This window comes from Blennius ocellaris, assembly GCF_963422515.1.
Source record: "Blennius ocellaris genome assembly, chromosome: 3".
NCBI classification, from domain to species: domain Eukaryota; kingdom Metazoa; phylum Chordata; class Actinopteri; order Blenniiformes; family Blenniidae; genus Blennius; species Blennius ocellaris.
The window spans coordinates 12,093,575-12,115,923 of NC_137652.1; the positions used below are offsets into that span (position 1 = coordinate 12,093,575).

At 41.4% G+C, this 22,349-nt stretch overlaps 1 protein-coding gene across 3 annotated transcripts in view; it reads right to left on the minus strand.

Moving 5' to 3' along the window:
* The window catches only part of rbm47 (RNA binding motif protein 47), a 30,404-nt gene that overhangs the window by 6,238 nt on the left and 1,817 nt on the right, over positions 1-22,349 (minus strand). For all 3 annotated transcript variants that reach the window (XM_080521073.1, XM_080521071.1, XM_080521072.1), the window contains exons 3-4: positions 666-1,527; positions 57-387 (exon numbers count right to left, since the gene is read on the minus strand). In XM_080521073.1, coding sequence (XP_080377199.1) covers positions 57-387; positions 666-1,496 — 1,162 coding nt within the window. In that variant the 5' untranslated portion in view covers positions 1,497-1,527. The remainder of the gene's footprint in view (positions 1-56; positions 388-665; positions 1,528-22,349) is intronic.

Genomic DNA, 22,349 nt, shown 5'->3' on the forward strand with positions numbered 1-22,349 from the left:
AGACAAACACTGGCTAGTTGCTAATAATGCTACACAGAAAAAAAATGTATTCTTACCTTTAACGAAGTAATCTCTGTTTGGTCCGATGAGGGTGTTGTAGGGATAGCCGTAGTAAGCTAACGTGTAGGGATCACACTGGTAGATGTAGTTCTGCGGCGTAGCCTCCGCGGTTGCAGAAACTCCTCCCTTCGATGCCTTCTGGCGTGAGTACTGTTCTTTATCGACTGGCTTGGCGAGCGTCACTTCAATGCACGATCCTTCGACCTCTGTCCCGTTGAGGTGGTCCATCGCCAGCACGGCGTCGTCCCGGGAGGTAAAGTGGACAAAAGCGTAGTCACGAATTTTCTTTACGCGTTCTACACATCCAGGGTTCCACTGACTGAAAACCTACGTGAGAGAAAGAAAGAAAGAAAGAAAGAAGAGTTTGTGAGCGTGAACCACCAAAAAAAACAAAAAAACAATCAACCATGAATTTGTAGGCACAATTACATTTTAAAGCTGAAATTCCTCCACCTTTCTTTTAGTAAAATTGGTGTCCAATGTTGAGTAATTTGTTACTGGAAAAAATGTCCGGTCAGAATCACAAACTCCTCAGATCACGTCTATCACTTCTTTCGTCTCGTGATTTGAGTTAAGCACTAATCTGCAGAGTCAGTCACTCTCACCTGTCTGATTGTTTCCTCGCTGGTCTCCATCATGAGATTTCTGACATAGAGGATCTTCACCGTCTCCATCACATCTTCATCTACATCGATTTCTGGCTCAGCCCAGTCTACTGCAATCTGGTGGCCCCACAGCTGAATACGTCCGGGCATCAACTTCCTACGCGCCATGGCTGCTGCACGGTGTGACTCATACTCGACAAAGGCAAAGCCACGATTCTTCAGCTTGTCTGCGGCACTGGCATAAACTATTACATCTAACACACCCTCCGTCACCTTGGAGACCTCGTCCAGGATCTCCTCGCGCTTCTTGGTCTTGGGAATGCCTCCAATGAAAAGACGGCAGTTGTCCACGGAGGAGCAGACCCCCAGCAGCCGCCCAGGCCGGACCTCGAAGTTATTGAGGTCCCGCACTGCCCTCTTAGCCTCGTGTTTCTCTGTGTACATCACAAATGCGTACCCTCGGTTTTTCCCATCGAAGTCCATCATCAGGCGCATCTCATAGATGCGTCCAACAGACTCAAAGACCGGGACCAACTCATCCTCGTAAACATCCCGAGGGATCTTTCCAACAAAGATTTCACATCCCCGAGGAGGAGACTGACCGCTCCAGCCTGGAGGAGGGCCGTATTTACGCTGGCCGTTTTCCTGAACCATACTGTAGCCGGTGCGCTCCATCAGGGCCACAAGTGCGGCCTCGTTGCTCGCGCCAGCAACACCTTCTGGGATGTTTATCTGTCCATGGAGAGAATGAAGGGATGCGGGTTTGGAGGGCTTGGAGGGTGCAGCGTTGTTGCTCATAGTCGAGGAAGAAGCGGGATCTTCGGCTGTCATTCTGATGAGACCATCCAATCAGATCTGGAGCCTGAAGAGGGACACGAGTGACAGGTTAGCAAGCATTAGCAAAGCATGCAAAAAAAACAACCAAAAAACAACAGCCAATATGATCAAAAAGGGAATAGGGCAGTGATCAGGAGACACAGTTTGACCAACAAAGCCACATCTGTGTTGAAGCAAACTGATTCACAAGATTACCTGCCTGGCCAACTTAGACACATAATGTGACCTGCACAGAGCAGTGGAAATACACCATCTATAAATCTCTACGGCACCTTACATTATCACTGCATTTACAGCCTTGTTTTGTGGAGTCGTTCAGATCCCTCACTGACCTCTGACGCTTATCAAAGAGAATGAAGGGCTGTAAACCCTGAAACCTGCAGTTCAAGGTTCACTAAGAATGACTAGGTCACATGCTGTGTGTGTGTGTGTGTGTGTGTGTGTGTGTGTGTGTGTGTGTGTGTGTGTGTGTGTGTGTGTGTGTGTGTGTGTGTGTGTGTGACACACACACACACCAAGAGCACCAAGAGCTGCACCCACACACTATATATCATTTTTATCGATAAGAAAGTTGAAAGTCCGACACTTTGTTGTGGTGTGTGCGTGTGTGTGTGTGTGCGTGTGTGTGTGTGTGTGTGTGTGTGTGTGTGTGTGTGTGTGTGTGTGTGTGTGTGTGCGTGCGTGCGTGCGTGTGTGTGTGTGTGTGTGTGTGTGTGTGTGTGTGTGTGTGTGTGTGTGTTTCTGAGAGCGTGTGCCCACTCATTAAGGGGTGAAGCTCTAAAAGAGGAACAGAGAACAATCAGAAATCGGCTTCCCAAAGCCTAAACCTCTTACTGTGTTATTTTCCAACACAGCCAGCATTCAGAACGGAAAAATCCACAGCAATTTTAAATCCGCAAAGCTCCACGCTGTGTATGACACAGAGAGAAACAACTCAATTGGACATGCAGCTAACTTTAGACTAAAAATGTCATGTAAGCAAACAAGCCAAATAACACACAAGGCTCTTGATAGTTATGGAGGTGGGTGTTGTGTTTCTTTAAGTGTCATAAGACTGCCTGGATTTTTGTGGCGAGAGGTGAAGCCGTCAGTAGAGGTACAACACCTCAAAGTCAAGTAACCACTGTAACTTGCACACTTATGCCCTGAACCGACATCCCACTCTGCCATGCACACATATACACCCACACATCAGTATACTATCAGCTATTGTACTATGATAGCAAAAAGATGCATTGAATATAAAAACAAACAAATGGTAAAATAGGAATACTGCATGTGTCCTTGCAGGAAAATGTCTTATTGATTTCCAAAGGGCATCCAGGTCAAACGTGATATGAGGAAACAATGAGATGTTTCCTCATCCATCTTTCACCAGCAGGGGGGTCACTGCATAGTGACAGGTCGAGGTGACATTAGCTTTATAAAAAAACCAAAACATCCTTCTTAACAAACATGTTTTGAAAACTATTTATGTGTATGTGAATTCTGGTTTTGATCATTGAGAATAGCAGTTTGAGCTATTACTAAAATGAAAAGATCACCAAGGTTGTCCCAGTCCTCTGCTACTTTAAAAACCACTGAACCATGATTTGTTTTTAAAGTCGTTGTCTCTCTTTGCTTTGACTGCTCGGCGTCGCCCTCCCTCCATTCCTTTTCTGTCATGTGAAGTGCTAACATGACTCCATCTCTTATCAGCCTTATCTGCCCAGACTGATGACAAAGGGAGGACAATATTCACTTTGGGAGTTCTGCTGCGTGATAAAACGTAGCCATGTAACACTGTGAGGTCCACGCACTGTGTGACACTCAAACCCCCCCCCCCATATTTTTTTTTCTGTGATGCTTTGTGTGTCAAAACTCATTCTTGGTGTGGGGTTGCCTGCTTCCTGCTTTTGACCACTTGGAGATATTTTGAACTTCCTCAGTGCTGACTGTGTCACAAGTGAAGTGAAACTCATATGGTCTGTTTTAATCTCTCTTCCTTTGCATAACATCAGAAACACTAGAGCAGTTTTAATGCGAGAGGGTTTCTTTGACATGTAAGTGTATTTGAAGAGGAATGCTTGCTACAAAAGGAGTCGGGATACAACAAAAGAGAAAGTATTTGAGGACAAAGCAAAAACAGTATTTCACGTGCAGGCCTGTGATCGAAAGTCTGTAAAAGCTGCGACCCTATACGTACATGCAGTCACATGTTGGAGTGTAACAAAGAGGGGAGGAGGAAACTTGAGGCAGGAACAGGTAGATAATTAACTGCAGGGAACACAAATCACAACCTTTGCTCACAGAGAACCTAAAGATTTACAGATGATGTCTCAGCAGGTTAAAGGAAGAGCTTGGGGAAAGTTATGGCCCCTCCGGTGTGACACTACTTCTGTCCTGATTCCACCCCTGTTGTTGCAGTTTAACAGGAACTGCCAGCAGTTCTTCAGTTCTTCATAATCTACACAAACACTCAGAGCTCAGACACAGAGTTCACCTGGTCAAAGGTCATGACCTCGGAGCAGCACAGGAGGAAACGAACAGCCAGTGAGCCGGTGAAGGAAGCTAAAGATCAAGGCTTTGATTGGGCAACAGTGCCAATCTCCTGCACCGTTCAGGTGTTCCAGTTACTGCCCATCACATTATGTTTATGATTGATAGAAGCACCTGATTCTCTACGTATTAACAGCACATTATGGGGGACTGAATTGTTTTATGGCCGGACACAAAAGCTTTTACGGGCTTTCTGCAGATTGTAGACTGACTGCAGATGGCAAATCCCATCTTTTGTCTCAAATAATCACATGCGTCTAGGCATTGTTCAAGAGATGTTCCTCACAGAGAGAAAAAGGAAGAATAATTTACCCTAATACTTGATGGTCCAATCATTAAATCAACACCATCATTCAGGAATGTTTGTGCAGATCTTTTTTCAAGTCAACAAAACTCCCTTTGACCCCCAGTTTATCGCAGATTACGAAAAGAAAGAAAGTCTAAGCGTTGTGCCACAGTCAGGAACAATGCATCCCTTAGTTTGTTGCTCTATCCTGAGTGACAGTCATCCCTTCTACTGACCAAAGCAAGCCTATGGAAGCCGCCATCTTGGCTGTAGGTGCACAAATGTGCATGTGAAGGCGACTGCTTCAGTGTCCAACCAGGGACCTCAAAACAAGGTCACAAGACAGCACAGTAGATTCAACAAGCCTGACATCTTACTTATTTAAAGCACAAGACACATTTAATAGGGGACATAAAGTGATAAACATTTTAAAGTAGGACCCTTTAAATCTGAAACAACAGAGAGAGTAGCTAAAAAAAATAATGACCAGTCTCACAGAACGTTGCCACTCGTGAACAAAAAAAAAATCAAAACCAAAGGCAGTGTGGGAGAAAGGGAAGTGAGAGTGACACACAGAAAAATACTTGAGAAACACCCTGAAGCTGAGGGATGGTGCTGAAAAAGAGAAGAGGAAGCAGAGTGATCGGAGAGGAGGAGGATAGCTACCTCTGTTGCTTCACAGCACGCTGCTGCTTGACCGCCTGCTCTGGGAGTGTTAGTCCACCTCCATGAGAGACAGGTACAGCAGGGCACTGAGCACAGAGTCCAGCCTCCTCTACACGCGCACACACACACACACACTGAGCCAAAGCTGCAAAGCAAGAGAGCTGAGGAGGGAGGAGCTAAAGCAGGTACATGTGTGTATGTGGGCAGATCTCAGCAAAATCTTTACTACTAGTCAAAGACACTTGTTTTGGAACATAGTAACAACCATGTAACATCATTAAGCCATATGACATTTACATATTGTCATTGTATATAACGTCACTGTAAAGTTTTAAAGAAATATGGCCAATTTGATGATTCCAGTTAGTCAACTTTTCTCAGATTTAAAATTATTTGGCTACAGTTGTACTCCCACTTTGTTTTGTGATTTCAACATTTGGCATGCAGGTCCAAATGTACGTGTGTACTTACTGGTTAAAGTATCACTGAAAAGTTTCTTCTCAGATCAATAGCTATTCAAAGCACAGAGAGGTAAAACTCCCCAAAGTCCCCAACTACTCAGGTTTAACTTGTGCCAAGCTACGTACTTTGAAACTGATGTCTCAGGGTTTTCACGCTCCAGTGATCAATCACCAGTGCTGAATGCACAAATAATAAAAAAAAAATAAAAAAAGCTTGTTTTTCCTGAGAGAGTGATGCTGGTGTACAGAGAGAGAGGTATGATGGGAAATGGAGTTTTAATGGGAGCAATATTTTTCTGCTTAGAATGGCAGAAATTCGGTAAAAAGCACAGGAAATGTTGGAACTGGTGGGACTTCAATACTTCCTCATGTTTGTGTTAGAGTAAAAGGACATTTGGAAAGTCTGACTGGGACTTACCGGTAAAGTGATTTATGTTGTGTCAGCACAAGACAGTGACCACATGCACGTTTGTGTGTGTGTTTGAGCATCCGTGTGTGTTTTTGTACATAACAACGGTGAACATGTTCCTCGCACAGCTTAACTTAAGCAAACAACACACACCTTCCTGGGCAGTCAAGAGAGCAGATAGAGACACAAGAGAGTGGGAGAGAAAAAAAACAGCCAAATGAGAGAAAGTCTCTTGCTTTTCAAGAGTTTTTGTCTAAAAGTCCTCTGAAAAGATTAAGACAAGACAGAGTGAGGGAAAGTGAGTGAGAGAGAATGAAGTTAAAGCGTGTGGTTCACAATGAAGTGTTTCACCTGCAATTGAAAGCAGCTCCACTCCTTAGCGACTGAGCAAACATGTGAGAGCAAAGTCTATTTAGCATAAAGTCCAGGAGAAGATGGATGGACAAAGATGAACGGATTAAATTCACAAATAATAGCTCGAGCAACAGACAGGACCTTTGATCATTTAATGATTGAAATACCAATAATAGCACAAGCTTCATTACAACCGCATTGGAGGGAGTGGTTCATTCTGTGAAGGTGTGTCTCAAAAAGAGTATTTGAATAAAAGAAATATGTGATGAGAAAGGTGAATAGGGTAATGGAAATGCAGAGTCATGCTGTAGTCATGAACAGGTTTGGTAGTCTGCAAATAAAATGTGTACATCATTAAAACGTTGTTGTTCAGTGTGGAAGAGTTGACTTTAAGTCAACACAAACAATTGTGTAGTGAAATTTGTTTTTTTGTGATCACCAGAGACACGACATTCCACCTGTTGATGGGAGTGAGTAATGTTTAAAAAATGTGCTCGGCAGTTGATGGCATTCAGATAAAAATAAATCAACTGTCATCTGACGTGACTGGAGCTTCACTTCATCCTGGTCATTTGCATAATATGTTTGAAATAAAAGCAGTTTTGATATCAATAATCAAAGATTTTAATCACAATTGAATACAAAGAGGTAATGGAAATATAAATACCACCACAATAGCAGCCTTGAAAAATATCACTTTTTACTACATTATGACATAGAATTCCCAGTAGGTGTGAATGTGAGTGTGTGTGTGAATGTTGTCTCTCTGTGTTCTCATTGTGCTGGACTGGTGAAGTGTCTGGGATGTATCCCGCCTTCACCCACAGTCAAGAAGGATCAGCTAGCGGGTCCCATGACTCTAAGTTGGATCAAACGGTAAAGAAGGTGGATAAATAATGGGATACCAATGCATGCTTGTACTATGTTGCAGAGTTATATTATTGAACTTTTCGCCTCTAATTTGTTTTTGATACCAGTACAGTGACGTAGATACAGTCAGTCCTCGTAAGATAAGTCACTGCTAGTTTTTTCTTCATTCAAAAAAAACCAAAAACATAAAATCAGTCAATGATGGAAAATGTACGACCTCCGCTGAGACCAAATTTATGCTTCAGACCTTCCAGAAAAACAAAGTAAAGACAAAGTGCTGTCGAGATGCTGGCTTTACAGTAAATGTGTTCATTAATGATTTGACTTGAAGGTAAAATAAGTGTTTTTTCAGCGTTGAAGCTGTGCAACCATGTGCATATCTGAGACGAGAAGAGGGTCAGTCTAAATCAAAGATTAACTGTCAGTCATTAGCGGGAGCCAATCAGTGGCCAGGCGCGTTTTAGGGGGGGGGCTCAGGTGTTCTGGTGACTGCACAGTAAGACCATCATCCCACCGGGTCAACCATTTAATGTTAAACCACAGAGCAAGAGATGAACACCAACACCCTGACTGTCCCTCTTCCCCTTAATCATTGGGCATGCTTGATGAATAATTGTTCAAAGATTCACAGTCTGTTTTCACAAGGTGCTCACAGGTTTAAATTCAGTGACTGAAGTGTTCAAGTATTGGAATCTATTGATTTCCTCACTATATTTGTTTCACTCTGACACGTGAAAAACACAAACCTTTTTAGATCAATTTCTGTGTGAAGCTTTGAGCAAATGTTACTCAAACATACTCAGAATAAACTAAATAAACTATAGTGTCCAGATTCAACTATAAAATAACATATTTGTGCAACACTGGAACCCCTTTATAGTAGAGTTGGTCAGAAAAGTGATATGAAATTCACCAACATCTAAAAGAATGAGTTTATGTCTTTTTACTTTTTTGCTCAGCACAGAAGAAGCACGCTCTTTATACGCAGCACAAAGTCACAAACAGGTGAGTCACAAACATCGTGGGGGGGGGGGGGGGGGAGATAATGTGTCAGACTTCATCAAGCATCTTTGATCTAAACTGTTCCTCTATTAAGGTCAGGGTCACACACACTCACAGGAGACTCTGCTGCGAAGGCAAAACAATGAATGAACATGAATAACCTCAACAGTAAAGCTGCTAATCAGTGTCTTGTATAAGTGATTCTTACAAGCCACCTATATAAGTAAATGAGCAGCGTGTCACAAGACCCGCGGCCCTGCTGTTTGTTTCTACGGAGTGATACGAGCAGTAGAAGTGCACCACACTGTGTTTTCCTGGAAGAGGTTCCGCCCAGTCAAGGCTGTGAAACTGCTTTGGAAACTTTTAGTGTGAGTTTTAACCATCTCCAACTGTGTAACTGTTTCAAGTAACTCCCACAACTAAACTGTCGGAAAGAGTAACCCAACACAATATTTTGATTGTTGAAACACCAGCATGGGCTGGACGCAGTCATTACTGACTGGGATTGTAATAGTCTTGATAATAGTACTCGTACTGGTACAGTGGTTAATTTACAAGTTAAAGAAGTGCATTTCTTAAAAAAACAAACAAAAAAACAAACAAAAAAGTTGAAATATAAGTAGGAAAAGTACTTTTCTCTATAACTACCAAAAGTATTTGGGACTTTTATCAGGAATTGACTTAATTTTAACCTGCATAAAATGTACAGACAAAGCACATTTTCTTTGGTATATTTGTATGGGAAACAGTTTATGGAATTAAAGCAGGAATTTGCTTTTGACATGCTCAGGAGACGTCTGAATGTCATAGCCTACAGAAGTAGATTATTATGACGTGAACTGCACTTCCATGTCAATAAAATATTATACAGAATAATTATAGTGCTACAAGAATGTTTAATATGTGACCCGGACACTTAGTTCCTTGCAAGCTGCCTCCTCCACTCGCACGCTGTCAGAGCGATTTGCAATATCACACGCAGTAAATGTGTTGAAAGAAAAGTGAGCAGTGAGGCTGACCTCTCAGGATGCGTGATGTCCTCATGTAACAGTTCATGTAGCTCAGCTATCAACATGCTGGCTGCACAGAATGAACTACATTAGATTATTGTGTTGCCATGCTGACTGAAGTAATAATAATAATAATAATAATAATAATTTTTTAAAAAATCATCAGAATTTTCTATATATTGCTTAGATATACATTTTTCCAAGAGACTTAATCCCAGAATATTTTACAAAATCTCAGCACATTTCTTGTCTTCTTTTTCTTCCTTCCATCCATGTACCTGTCGCCTCATTCCTCTGGTTCATCCAAGCTCAAAGACGAGCAGCAGAAGGGGGTCGAGGATGGATGGGGAGGGGGTGGAGAATAGAAGGCACATTAGTAGAGGGGGGGGGGGGGTCTAAGGAGGCAAAGATCCGATGGAGAAGAGCAGGAGAGGCTAACAAGAAGAGAGAGGAGGGGGACCAAATGTTCAGGCCTCCCTCGGTGCGAGGAAGCCCTTCAAAGTGAAACCTGCCTGAAGAATTTCAGGTCGGTCAGGGTGCGTAAGTGACCACCTCCAGCCCCGCACTAACCACTTCCACTTCATTTGCTCTGAGAGCCCCCCCCCCCCCCCCCCCCCCAGCTCCGGGGAGGTCAGCCGGCAAGGTCTCCTCGTACGGAAACATGGTCGCTACTAATCAGAAGAGCTGCTTTAGCTTCAGCGCTAGCTGAGAGGGACTTTGCGTCCTTAGACAAACACATTCCTCGGGCTAATCAGCGAGCCCGCTCAAGGCCGCGGCAGACATTGTTTCAAATGATCACTAATGACGCTGGCAACGTGGCTCACTCGTGATAAAGGCTTGAGTGGCCCTCCGTCAGACTGCGTGCCCAAGAGTCCATGAGTGTAAATCAGCGAGCGATCCAGTGACGACTGACACGCTTAACTATAAAAGAGCCAGATATTTGCTGGTCACCCAACACAAAACGCAATTTTTCATTCACCCTCATACATAGTCGGGCGCACCCTGTCGACAAACACAGTAAAATGAGCCAGTGTGGTAATGGCACAGTCACACAAAAAGAGCACAACTGAAGTGGTGGCGCTCTCAGCAAAACGATTTTGTCATCGTTCGTGTAATGTATGTTTCCTAATAGGAAATACAAGTGGGAAGGGATTCATGAGAAAAGCCTGTTTTGCCTCCCATTTCTCACACTTCAATCATATGAAAAAAATTCCGCTTGAACGTAGCGCCAGCTACCACGCACGTACACACGCACGTACGCACGCACGCACGCACGCACACACTCAAAAACAAACAGCTCGCCTCACCGGGGTAAAAGTCCAGATATTATATGACAAAGCACCCGGAAGTCCATAGACAATAATACCAGCTTCTCTCTATGTAATCACTGAAGCATTTCTATCCCCCACGCCACACACGCACATACGCATGCACGCACACACACACACACACACACACACATACACACACACACACACACACACACACACACACACGCACACACACACACACACACACACACACGCACACACACACACACACACACACACACACACGTCACTCCACTGGTTCCACTGGTTTCGTTGTGAGGATGCCCTGATCTCCATTCCAATCAATGATTGGTCTGAGTAACTTTGTTCTCTCCTCTGATGAAGTGGTGAAACGTCTCTCGGCACTAAAACCAAAGCGGGATATTTCCTCAATGTGACGAGGAAAAGAAGAATGACAGACTAAACTCTAACTATAAGGCAAAAGCAGTCTCATAAAGAGGAGTCACAGGACTACAGGGTTTAGTCGTGATATAAATCTACAAAAAACAACTGACACTTTGACATTCGGCTGAATTTCACTGGAACATCAGATTTCTTCGTTAATCCAGACTTATTTTAAATCCATATGCAGCCGGACAGGATAAAACATGCCACAGTTGTAAAAGAGCCTTCAACATGGTTCAAAAAGTCTAGACACAGAGACACCCAAGATAGATCAACACTTTACCTGTATCCCAAGCTCGGAAAACTCAGGAGTGCAGAGATCGCTTGACAAGCCGAAGAAATGCCGTCAGTGAGTGAGTTTTCTTTTTTCTTTTTGGGAGTCACTTTGCTCTCTCACACTTGTGTCAAAGTCTCTCCCTGTCGGTCCATTCACGTTCCTGTGGCGTTGACAGCCTGCGACTCTAAGACTGTCTCCTTCCCTGCTTGTGTCTGGGTGTTTGAGTACAGAGATACGCAAAGGTGGTTTAGTGTTTACTTATTCTCAATGGCTAGGAGGGGAGAGGTGGGGCCACTCGACACACGGAGCACCCACCACCACCTCCTCCACCACCATTTTTATCCTTTCTTCAGTCACTCTATTCCAGATAAGGAATCCAACAAAAAGGAGAGGTGTGAGATAAAGATTCAGAGCGTATGACGAATACTGAAGATTGAAAATCAGTAATCAGGGCAAAGTAATGGACTTGTGCTGAACTGAAAACAGTTTCAATCACTGGATTAAAAAAAAAAAAAAAAAAAATCAGCTGAGAAATACAATCCAGTCTGTGTACAGTGATGAATAATGACGAGATTATGGACTTCTCAGTTCAAATCTTCCACACATTTGACTGGTCACAAAAACACATTGACTGGTCACAAAAACACATCCACAGCAGCACCATTATCTCATGCAGTATATTTTTGATGCAAAGCATCAAAAAATCAATAGATAAAAGTTTAAAAATGTCACTTTAAGAAATATCTATATTAATCTCCATATGCTAAAGTACTTTTTGCCACTCTGTTCTGAATATATACATAAATGAATCTGATAATTATGAAAGTAATTATTTTGTAGCGATAGAGATTATTTACTCTATTGGTGTAGGAAACATTAATATGTGATTAAAAAAAAAAGCCCATTGAATATATTTTAAAACATCCAGACTGCCAAATACTCAGCAAGTCCAACAATATTCATTGTATATGCAGCAAAAACTACAGAAAACCATGAATATTTAACAAACATTTCAGGATCTGTCGCTTCAGGTGTGAGTGGTCGACCGAACTAGATAAATCAGCCCATTAATTTGATGTTGATTTATTTTTAAAGCAAAAAGAAGGATCTTTTTTTTATGTTAAACATGGATGTTTGGTACGATAAAGGAGGTTACTTAAATCTTCTATTATTCTATCTGCAAATTAATTTTGCTGTTGTTGATAAGCTGTTGATGGACACCAAGACCACCAAGGACAAATTCTTTCTGTTGTGATTCAACTGAAATGACCTGAAACTCACTCACTTAAACGCTGATGCGCGACTCAAGTGAAGATGAAGTGAAATGTGAACCAGCCTAACACAGTCACATTTATTCGAATTTCACTCAAACGCCAGGAGTGTCAGTCAGGATTGGCGGAGACAATATTTAGGACTTTAACCTAAAAAAAAAAACCCCATAAAGCTTTACTCCAATGCAAGTATTTGTTTGTGCTTGCTCTATTGCCATCGTACAAGTAACACATTAACCAACGACTCTGTTAATGAAGGACACACAATCAGTGATTTTAACCTTTTTTTGGCATACACACAATGCACGCAGATAGCCAGTTCAAAGTTTACAAACCTATTCCCTCTATAGCAGGGCGTAAACGGTTAGAATGAAAGCCATACAAAGTCATAAACTAATTTTAAAAGGTCGGTAGGCTCATGATTAAAACACCAGGATGACTTTATGGTCACCACGCTGCATCACCTCCTCAGTCGTGAACAAAAAGCCCAGAGTTGAGATAAGGCTGTAAATAATACCTGTGCTTTCAGATAATTAGTCATCAGAGATCATGTTTGAATGTTCCAGACAAGAAGAAGGAAAAAAAAGAAAGGCAAAGATTAGAACAAGAAAACAAACTTGTTAATGTTTCACTTTGAAGCCAATTGCAGAGCTTTTAGATCCATATCCAAATAATCAATAAAACCAGTAACACACTAAAAGGTAACATACTTTTACTGCTGGGCTTTCTTATAGCCTTCTAGTGCTATATAATCTCATATCTCATATAAAACAAGAACGTACAAGTACAAGTACTCTTTTCTCACACGTACCATAAGAAAACATTCGTGAAATTGTGTATGTTTTCAAAGCCATATTTAAAACCCAAGTATATCTATGAGCAGATGGAGAAAGAGGGAAGAAAACTACAAAAAGCAAAAGAAAATACTGGAGCAAAATATCATAAAGGAGGTCACAATACAGATAACAAGAACTTGTAAAAAAAAACCATTGGATTAGTGAAGTTCCCAAATAACACAAACATACACAAGAAAAACAGCAGGATCAGATCAGCAGAAGATAGCACTGCAGGTCTGATATTAACCATAAGAGGCTGCAAACAGACAACATCAGAAAAAACGTCATTGAAATGGATGGAGGAGAGTCTACTCTGATTTTTTTCTTTTTGGCAAATACACGTGACATTCAGTCAAACTCATCAGGCACACTCATGTGTATCAATGTAATTTAAGGCCAGTGTACAATGGTACTGGTCTGATATGGTACTGTAAAGCTCTGCAAATTAGCAGATCCTCGTCAAGACAGCAAGTATAAGACTGAACGGTGCAGAAACACAAAAGGCTTTTAATTTGAAATGGATACAAGGAGTCAGTAGTAAAAGTTTAGCCATTCAGTCAGTAATTCATGTTTACAGGACTGGACCTGGAGCCTTATAAACACTAAAGTTTACTGTTAAACAGGCCTGTTAACTCAACAACTTTCTAACTTGTATTCATACAAACACAGAAATGCACCGAAAGACTCATATTTATATACTAGTCCGTCTGCTTCACATTGTTATTAGTCATCTTTTGGAGGTAGACGTAAAATCATAGTGGAGCAGTGGCAGTTGAGAAAGAAACTATATTCACCTCCTGACATATCATTAGCAGGACCCCCTCGACCCCCACCACCCCCCCCCCCCCCCCCCCCACCCCCTACACACACACACACACACACACATTTTAAAAACCTATCAGAATCAAGTTGCAGAAGCTCTGTAAGAGCTCATGTCACAGGCAGGATTATCCCTCATTGTATTGAATGTAAACGTTGAACTCGTTACTGCCGTTAATAGAAACATAAACATGACAGTAACGTTCCTGGCATACATGGCGACGGCTGACGGGAGATCAACAAAACAAGGCGCCTGTTTGTAATGAAAATACATCCAGCGGGCAGCAGATCTCACCTTCACCAGAGCCAGAAACCATTCAAGTCAGAGCATCTGCTATGAGATATTAAAGACATATAGTGGTGGGTTAGAAAGCACTGAAAACTTAGAGTATAGAATATTCTATTTAATAAAAAAACAACAACAACAAATGTAACATCTATCTATCATCTATCTTCTACCATTATTATGTTCTGAATGGTATATCCAAGGACAGGTCAGCAGAAAAAAACCATCATAAACAAGTAAAAGCCTTATCTACTAGATCATGAAATTATCGGGGAGGAAATGTATTTGATGAAGAAAAAAAAAAAGCAAACATGTTAATCTAACAACAAAAGTTTTATCTCAAACATGGAATGTAAACCCTACATTGAAAATTTAAATATTAAAAATTCTAACGTATTATTTCCTCATGTCTTCTTTTACAAATGTGTCAATGAAGTTGTTTTTTCTAAATACTGTATATAAGATTTCCAACGAGCAAAAATATTGGTGAGCTTCAGGTAAGAATCAGCACCTATTAGTATCAGAAAGGTAAAATAAGGTTAAAATATATTCCAATATAATACATCTTAAAGAAACAGTCAATAGTGAAGTAAATCTTTATTAGCCATACCAATTTATTTGAGTGGAAATGTTTAAATTGGAATGTAAAGACTCAAAAACAAGTGCAAACTAGATCCTCTGCTGAACTGTTCACCACCATTCCATCAGACGGAACAAACGCCACGGGGTGTCACACAAACTCTGGATAATGTTCAAAAAAGTGCTGAGCTGCTTAAAAAACTCTGAGGGAAACATTTGGCTCTGTTCAGTTGTAACACTTCCTCATTCAAAGGCTCACCTCACATCCTGTAACCACTGTCAGCCAATCCCACTGCCCTGTTTCTGATTAACAGAATGACTCAGCACACAGAAGTGAGCTTTTCTACTCACAGGCACACAGGCAGAGTCTCACCTTGACAAGTTTATATTAACCTGAACTTTAGTGTAAATCTAACACAAGTCTTAACCAAAAAGTTAAATATCTTATTATGGAGACCAAATTGGTATGTAAACAGAATTAGGTTACACACACACACACACACACACACACACACACACACACACACACACACACACACACACACACACACACACACACACACACACACACACACACACACACACACACACACACACACGTCCTCTAAGTTTCCCCTTTTACCCAGAATTTAGTCAGCTGATGCTATAATCATGTGGTTTGTCGCGAACCAGTGGCAGAGCAGCAGCGTGTGTGTGTGTGTGGTGTGTTCAGGCACTACAATCAAAGCCAAGGTCAAGGAAACAAAGAAAGGAAGAGAGGAGGAGGGGGGGGTGGGGGTTATATGAAGACCAGCCTCTGAGAGAACTGAAAAATGTGAAGACGCCACTAAAAGGAGTCATCCTCATGACTGCTGACCACAATGCAGTGACTGGTTGTTATCTGGTCAATAACCAGTGACCGTTGTAACGTCAGTGTGGATGACTGTCCTCTCTCCCGACACAAACTCTCATGTGACTGAGTGCAGGCAGAGTGTGGATGAAACAAGAGAACAGAATGGAGGAGATCCTGCCAATATCTGAGCCCATCAACTGGGACTGTTAAAGTCAGACAGAAGCCGTGTTTTCAGAGCTTTTGCATTGAAATGCATGACTGCAATTGATGTTAAACATCCACAGCTGATTCAAAATATAAGCAAAATCAGGTGAAAAGCATCTAAACGCTCCTAAAGTTGTCCCGCAGTCAGAGCAAAACACATGGCTCTTGTCACGACAGTCATTTTTGTATATATGAGCTTTGACGTAACCAAGCATTGGTCGCAAAAACAAGCACCGTATTTATGGCACGGCTCATAAAAATCACACAATTCAAATACATATAAAAAAAAGAAGATGGAAAGTCAATGGAGTGTGTCAAATGGTAAATGACACACAAAGGCTTAGTCAGCTGGGTGCAGCTGTTCGTCATTAAACCAACAGTGGTACAGTAACCACAGAGACAACTCAATGTGAATGATGAGATGACAATTATTTGCAATTATCTTTTTCTGTATAAAATAATTTTTGCAGTACCCTGACAACCACACACACATGTAAGTGTAAAGTGAGTGGGGAAAGTAAAACGGGCAGATAAGGGAGGAAAGAAAAGCCGGTGGAATTCAGCGGTGGTCAGAGGACGCAGGCTGAATACACACCATAGCTACACTGCTAAACAGTTTCAGCCGCATCACACCAAAACAGAGTGGCAATAATTAGAAAAATTAAAAGGAAATTACTCCCAAAAAAATTTTAAAAATCATGTTAACATAACGTGTTATCTACCAGTCCACCTGTTCTTGTACTGAAACTACAAAAAGAGGAAAGAGTAGGGGAAAAGGAGTGTGGGGATATTAGGGTGGCAGAAGACAGGTGAATGATGACGGGAGCAAGGCAGTGTGTGTGTCCATACATAAAAGTGAGTTTCTGTGTGTGGCCACTTTGTGTCTGTTTTGTGAATGGTTTCATGGTCCCACTCGATTTATGGAACATTCCATTCTAGCACAGGGGGGGGATAATGTGGGTTCGTGCGCATGTGCGTGCGTGCATGATTCTTTTCAAACTGCCACGTCAGAAGAATTTGCCTTCGTTGATAAAGTAAGTTATTATGTAAATCTTCATGTAATTTGTAACAAAAACATGATTTGGATTACAATGACGAATTAGATTTTAGGATGCATGTTTTTGAGATTTGCAATCTAATAAAAAAAAGCCAGTGAAATAAGTCTAACATGAGAAAAACGTGACTGTGGAGCCATAAGTGTTCGGAGTCGGTCCTGATCCTGAGATCTCCCCGTCTCCCCAAACCCACTCTCTTCCTCACACCCCTCAACGCCATCTACATTGGCTTGTGATCCCTGCCTGAAATAAATCACATCACACACACACACACACACACACACACACACACACACACACACACACACACACACACACACACACACACACACACACACACACACACACACACACACACACACACACACACACACACACACACACCTTGTCTCTTGACCTGCCGTCCAGACAAATGGCCCATTGTGTGACAACAGGTATGCACACAGGGCTCTGTTTGAGAGCAGGCAACAGGATGCTCTGTGTGTGCGTGTGTGCGTGCGTGCGTGCGTGCGTGCGTCACACTAAATGATAGATTTGCAGGTTTCAGCTCGGCCAAGCATACAAAAGAGAATGACACAGAGTATGTATGGAGGCTTTGGATTGGTCAGCTGAATGCCATGTGACTGATGAAGATGTCACAGTCGGTGGTTTGAAACAGTAACCACAACAGTCACACTGTCAAAGGTTGTTTGTGAGTCGGGAGGTTTTCACAGAGTCGATCCTGGTGAGAGTTTTTGGTTTGGTTTGGAGTGCAATAGATGTTTTCACACCAAACTAAAATGTTTAGTGGCAAATAAATAAAAAGATGTTTTTAAGAAGATATTTCAAAGCCTTTGCAATTTTTTATTTTTTATTTTTTTTTTAACTTTAAAGCCAGAAGTGGAAGTCAACTCCTTTGAGGATGCAGAAACATCATGACATCTTTAGTATAGTGGAGCTTCAGATCTGAGATTTATCAGATCGCTCCTTCACGTTTTTGATCATTCAAAGTCACACATAGTTCAAATCTTGACATCAGTGGATGATACCAAACCTGTTTTTCTCTTAAATAGAGAGGTGGTTCAACTTCATTTGAACTTTTAATGGATTTTCACAAATTCAGACATGGCAGATGTAACACAATTTGTTCTAAATGTTACTTATTTAGAGGGTGTATGGAAACGGTGCATTACAGTGGGACTTTGCAAAGACCCTGTCTGATTTTATCCTCAATAGATGGACAATTGTCACATAAACGGAAAAATACACAGAAAAATGGAGGACAGTAGTGAAAACGACCCACTGACAGTCTGTAATAGATAGATGGGTGAAAACAACCACTTGCAGCGAATTTTAAAATGTGCGAAAATAGGTGACTCTGAAACATTTCACTAAAGAATCACAGTGAAATTAGTGTTTTGTTTATGTCACACGATTACTCCATGAAACTCCTGCAAAATTTGGACCCAAAATTTGCCTTGAATTTGCATGGATGACGCACAGCAATCACTTGGCATTCGCATGACTCCTGCCACATGAAAAAAAAAAAAAAAAAAATCAATTTGTGCTCACTCAACAGACGCATATCAACAAACTGCTATTGTAAGGCAATATTCATAATTCAAATGATAGAAACTAACATGAGAAAGTTTCCAAAAGGTTTTTCTGCAACCGCAGTTTGGGAAACAAGACCTGCCAGTAGAAATGCTCTTAGTAGTTCTTTACTTTTACTCAAGTAAAGAAACAGTTTCTCTCATTTTTCCGTCTTGGTTTTTGCTTTCTGTTGCCATACAAAGAATCTCCAGCCTGTTAAATTTATTTACCATTTATTTACCATTCATCACCAGCAGAATGAACAGAAGAAGCACAAAGGTGGATTCACAAACTTCGATTTGAATCGTGTGCGTGTCTGCTCTTCAGTGCAACTCTGCTTGGTGGACGAAGTGAGAAGCGGTGAAATGAAGCATAATAACGGCATTAGTGTGCGAGCAGGTTGGAGGACAGAGGAGGGGGGGAGGAAGGGGAGGAGGGAGGCGAGGACGGAGGGTTCACTGGTGTCACCACGCTGGGGGGGTGGAGAGGTCACGCGGGGGTCAAAGGTTGAACAGCGGAAGGCAGGGGACTGAGGAAAAAGGAGGGAGGCAGACTGTTGATGCAGCCTTCGCAGTGAGTCGATGTCACCTGTTTACACACTCCACCGTCCAGCGCCATTCCCAGAAGAAAGACGCTTGCACAATGTCTCGTCTCAGAGGGAAGATCTTAATTACGAGAACAGGGAATATAAAAACGTGTTGTGAAATCAATCCGTCCCGACAGTTAATCCAGATTTTGAAATCTCTTGCTGATGCTTCTGCCCCCTCCCTAATTAAACTGCGGTGAATCTTTTGTTTGTGATCAGAGCGTCAAATACCAGCACGTGAAAAGCTCCTTTATACTCTGGATCGTCCCTCCCAGATTTTTTAAGAGAGTGGCTCTTTACAAATCTTTGACATTAATTAGTCACGTGATCGTACGGCCTTGATCACTCACCAGAGTTTCTTGTGCAGATTTGTGACGGTAATGAACTCTTTCTGAAAATCTGTAAATGTTATACAGACTTTTTCCCCACATTTGATTCACTATCGAGTACGAATGTCCCACAGTATGATTTATTATTTACAAATAAGCAGCCGAAATGACTTTTTGGAAGTATTGGACATATAATAACCATACTGACATTGGTTTTATCTGCATTTCATCAAATATGGTGTCAAAAATGAAAGAAAAATAATAACACAACAAAAAAAAAAACAATGGTGTCTTTGTCATTACGAGAAGTGTCATCCACTTTCAGAATTTTTACAAATTGGAAAAAATCCGTCTCAAGCTGTGCCCATCTTAATGTCCAGCAAAACTTTAACTTATCAAAGTTAGTTTTTGAAGTTATAGAAAGAAAGCAAATACAGTCCTTTACCTAATAAAGGTGTAAATATGCAGTTAACATTTAGCAGGTCAGTTTTAACATCGTGTTCTAAAAATAATCCAATGATATATCTGATCAGCACTTATCTTGCAAATACATTATTCCTGGTTAGCTAATGCGAAATGAACATTTCACCAATGGTGGATTCTGATCTCTGGCACATCACAGCGATAACTTCGATATCTCTTCCTAAAATATTCCCATTCGGAGGAGAGGATGGGTGAGGATCTAAAAGCAGGTGATTCTTGAAGTTTCTGTGTTTTCACACTGGCAAGCCATCACAAGATATATTTATTACTTGCACAATGTCTCGTCTCAGAGGGAAGATCTTAATTACGTCAGTAATTCAGTCAGCTGTCACTTTAAGTTTTACACTGCTTAGCCTAATAATAGCAGCACCCACAGGAGCAAGAACACACACACACCTCTTTAAAGTATTCAGTGAAGGCATTTTCATATTAAACACACACACACACACACACACACACACACACACACGTCCTGAACATCGCATTATGAAACATATTCGGTTCCAAACAATCATTTCGAAAAATGAAAAATGTCTTAAGACGTTTGGCAGAAATTTCGAACTAATCAGCAAACTGATCTGCAGCTGTAGGAAATATGACTCAGTCACCAGAAAGAGGATGCAATGGAGGTTCAGATGGGATAACCAAAATTCCAAAGGTCTGTTTTTGGTCAGTAATTCATGTATACCATTCATTCCTAGTTTATTCCAATACACAAGGCCTTTAGACAACTTCTGTCGGTCCTGGTTACCTTAAGGGAGAAAGTTTGAACACGTTTATCCAGGTTTTATTAGATTTAACAAAAAGGTAGAATTTGTACTTGCTGCAAAGCTTCAGCAATTTTAAGCTGATACTTGCTCTATATTAGACTGACTGCACATGATACTTTCCTAAACTTAACTAATATAATTTGGTTGGTTAATAATGAGTTGGTTTCGTTACAGTAATAGGAACATTAAGCGAGAAAAGGGAAACACATTTTTTTGTTAAACTGTTCCCCAAATGGTATTTCTCCATTTACCCCCCTTCTCTGGCTAATATCTGTGTCGACCTTATTGCCTGCACCTCTATTTTGTATTTTATCTCTGCAGTCCACATAAAGAGAATCCATTTTGGTTGCTTGTGTAAATAAAAGCATTAAAGCATTTTTCTTTCTATTCTACGTCAGACTGCTCCCTCACTTTCTCACCTGTTTGTTGCTCTCTCTCTCTCACTCTCTCTCTCTCGCCTTCAGTCTACCTTCATTCTGTCACTACTCAGCCCAAACGGAGGGGAGCCACTGAGGCAGGTGGGGGGCTGATAAAGGGGAAGAATGTGGCCATTGTGCTCTCCAGGTATGTGTGTTTGTGACAAATAGAAAGAGAGAGAGAGAGAGAGAGAGAGAGAGAGGAGAGCCAGGCTGATCAGATCCTGTTACAGGTGTTTCATAAACAACACAATAGTGCTAACAGGTTCTCTCTCTTTCTCTTTCTCTTTCTCTCTCTCTCTCTCTCTCTCTCTCTCTCTCTCTCGCTCTCGCTCTCTCTCAGCCGCATCAGTCTTTACACAGCAGATTCAGGTTTCTGTTTGTGGATTAGGGCTCATGGCTTTGTCACACACACACACACACACACACACACACACACACACACACACACACACACACACACACACACACACACACACACACACACACACACACACACCACACTGAATGTGCGCTTCCCCATTAAGAGCATGGGATGATCATGTGACAGTCATGTGACCACATATCAAGTCTGCCTCTGTGTGTGTGCGTGTGTGTAAATCGTGCAGTTTAAGCTGTTTCTCTTCCTTAAGTCTGACGTTTGCTCAAAATGATATTTTCCCACTTACTTGCTGCCCTCCTGCTTTTACAAAATGTTATAGTGTTTTCCCCTTTTTAAGAAACTGTCCCGTCTTCCTGAAACCAGAGCAGGCCCAAACACAATACTACCACTAAGGTCAAACTAGGGAAAATGTCTAGACATAAATTCCCATCTTTCGTGGTTTGTTTGACTCTTTCTTTTTTTTTTTCTTTTTTTTTTGCAGTGGTGGAATGTGACACAGTGAGCGTTGTGATAAATATCATTCACCTCCTGAACTCACTGACACAATCACCAAAAATGCCACAAATATTTTCTGACAGAGTGACATAAAGTCAACTATTCTTTTTTTTTTTTTATTAAAAAAACATTATTGGTACCTATTTGTGTTGGGGTTTTTTTTTGAGGGAATGTAAATACTTTACATGTCACTCTATCATCAGTATTTACAGTACAAGAAAGCCGGGCTCATAATTGTAACCACACAGCATCATTACATTGAAAACGTTACATTTTTCAAGACTTACCCTAAACCATAACCGTAACCACCACCTTCATAACCCTAACATTAACCTACACTCTGC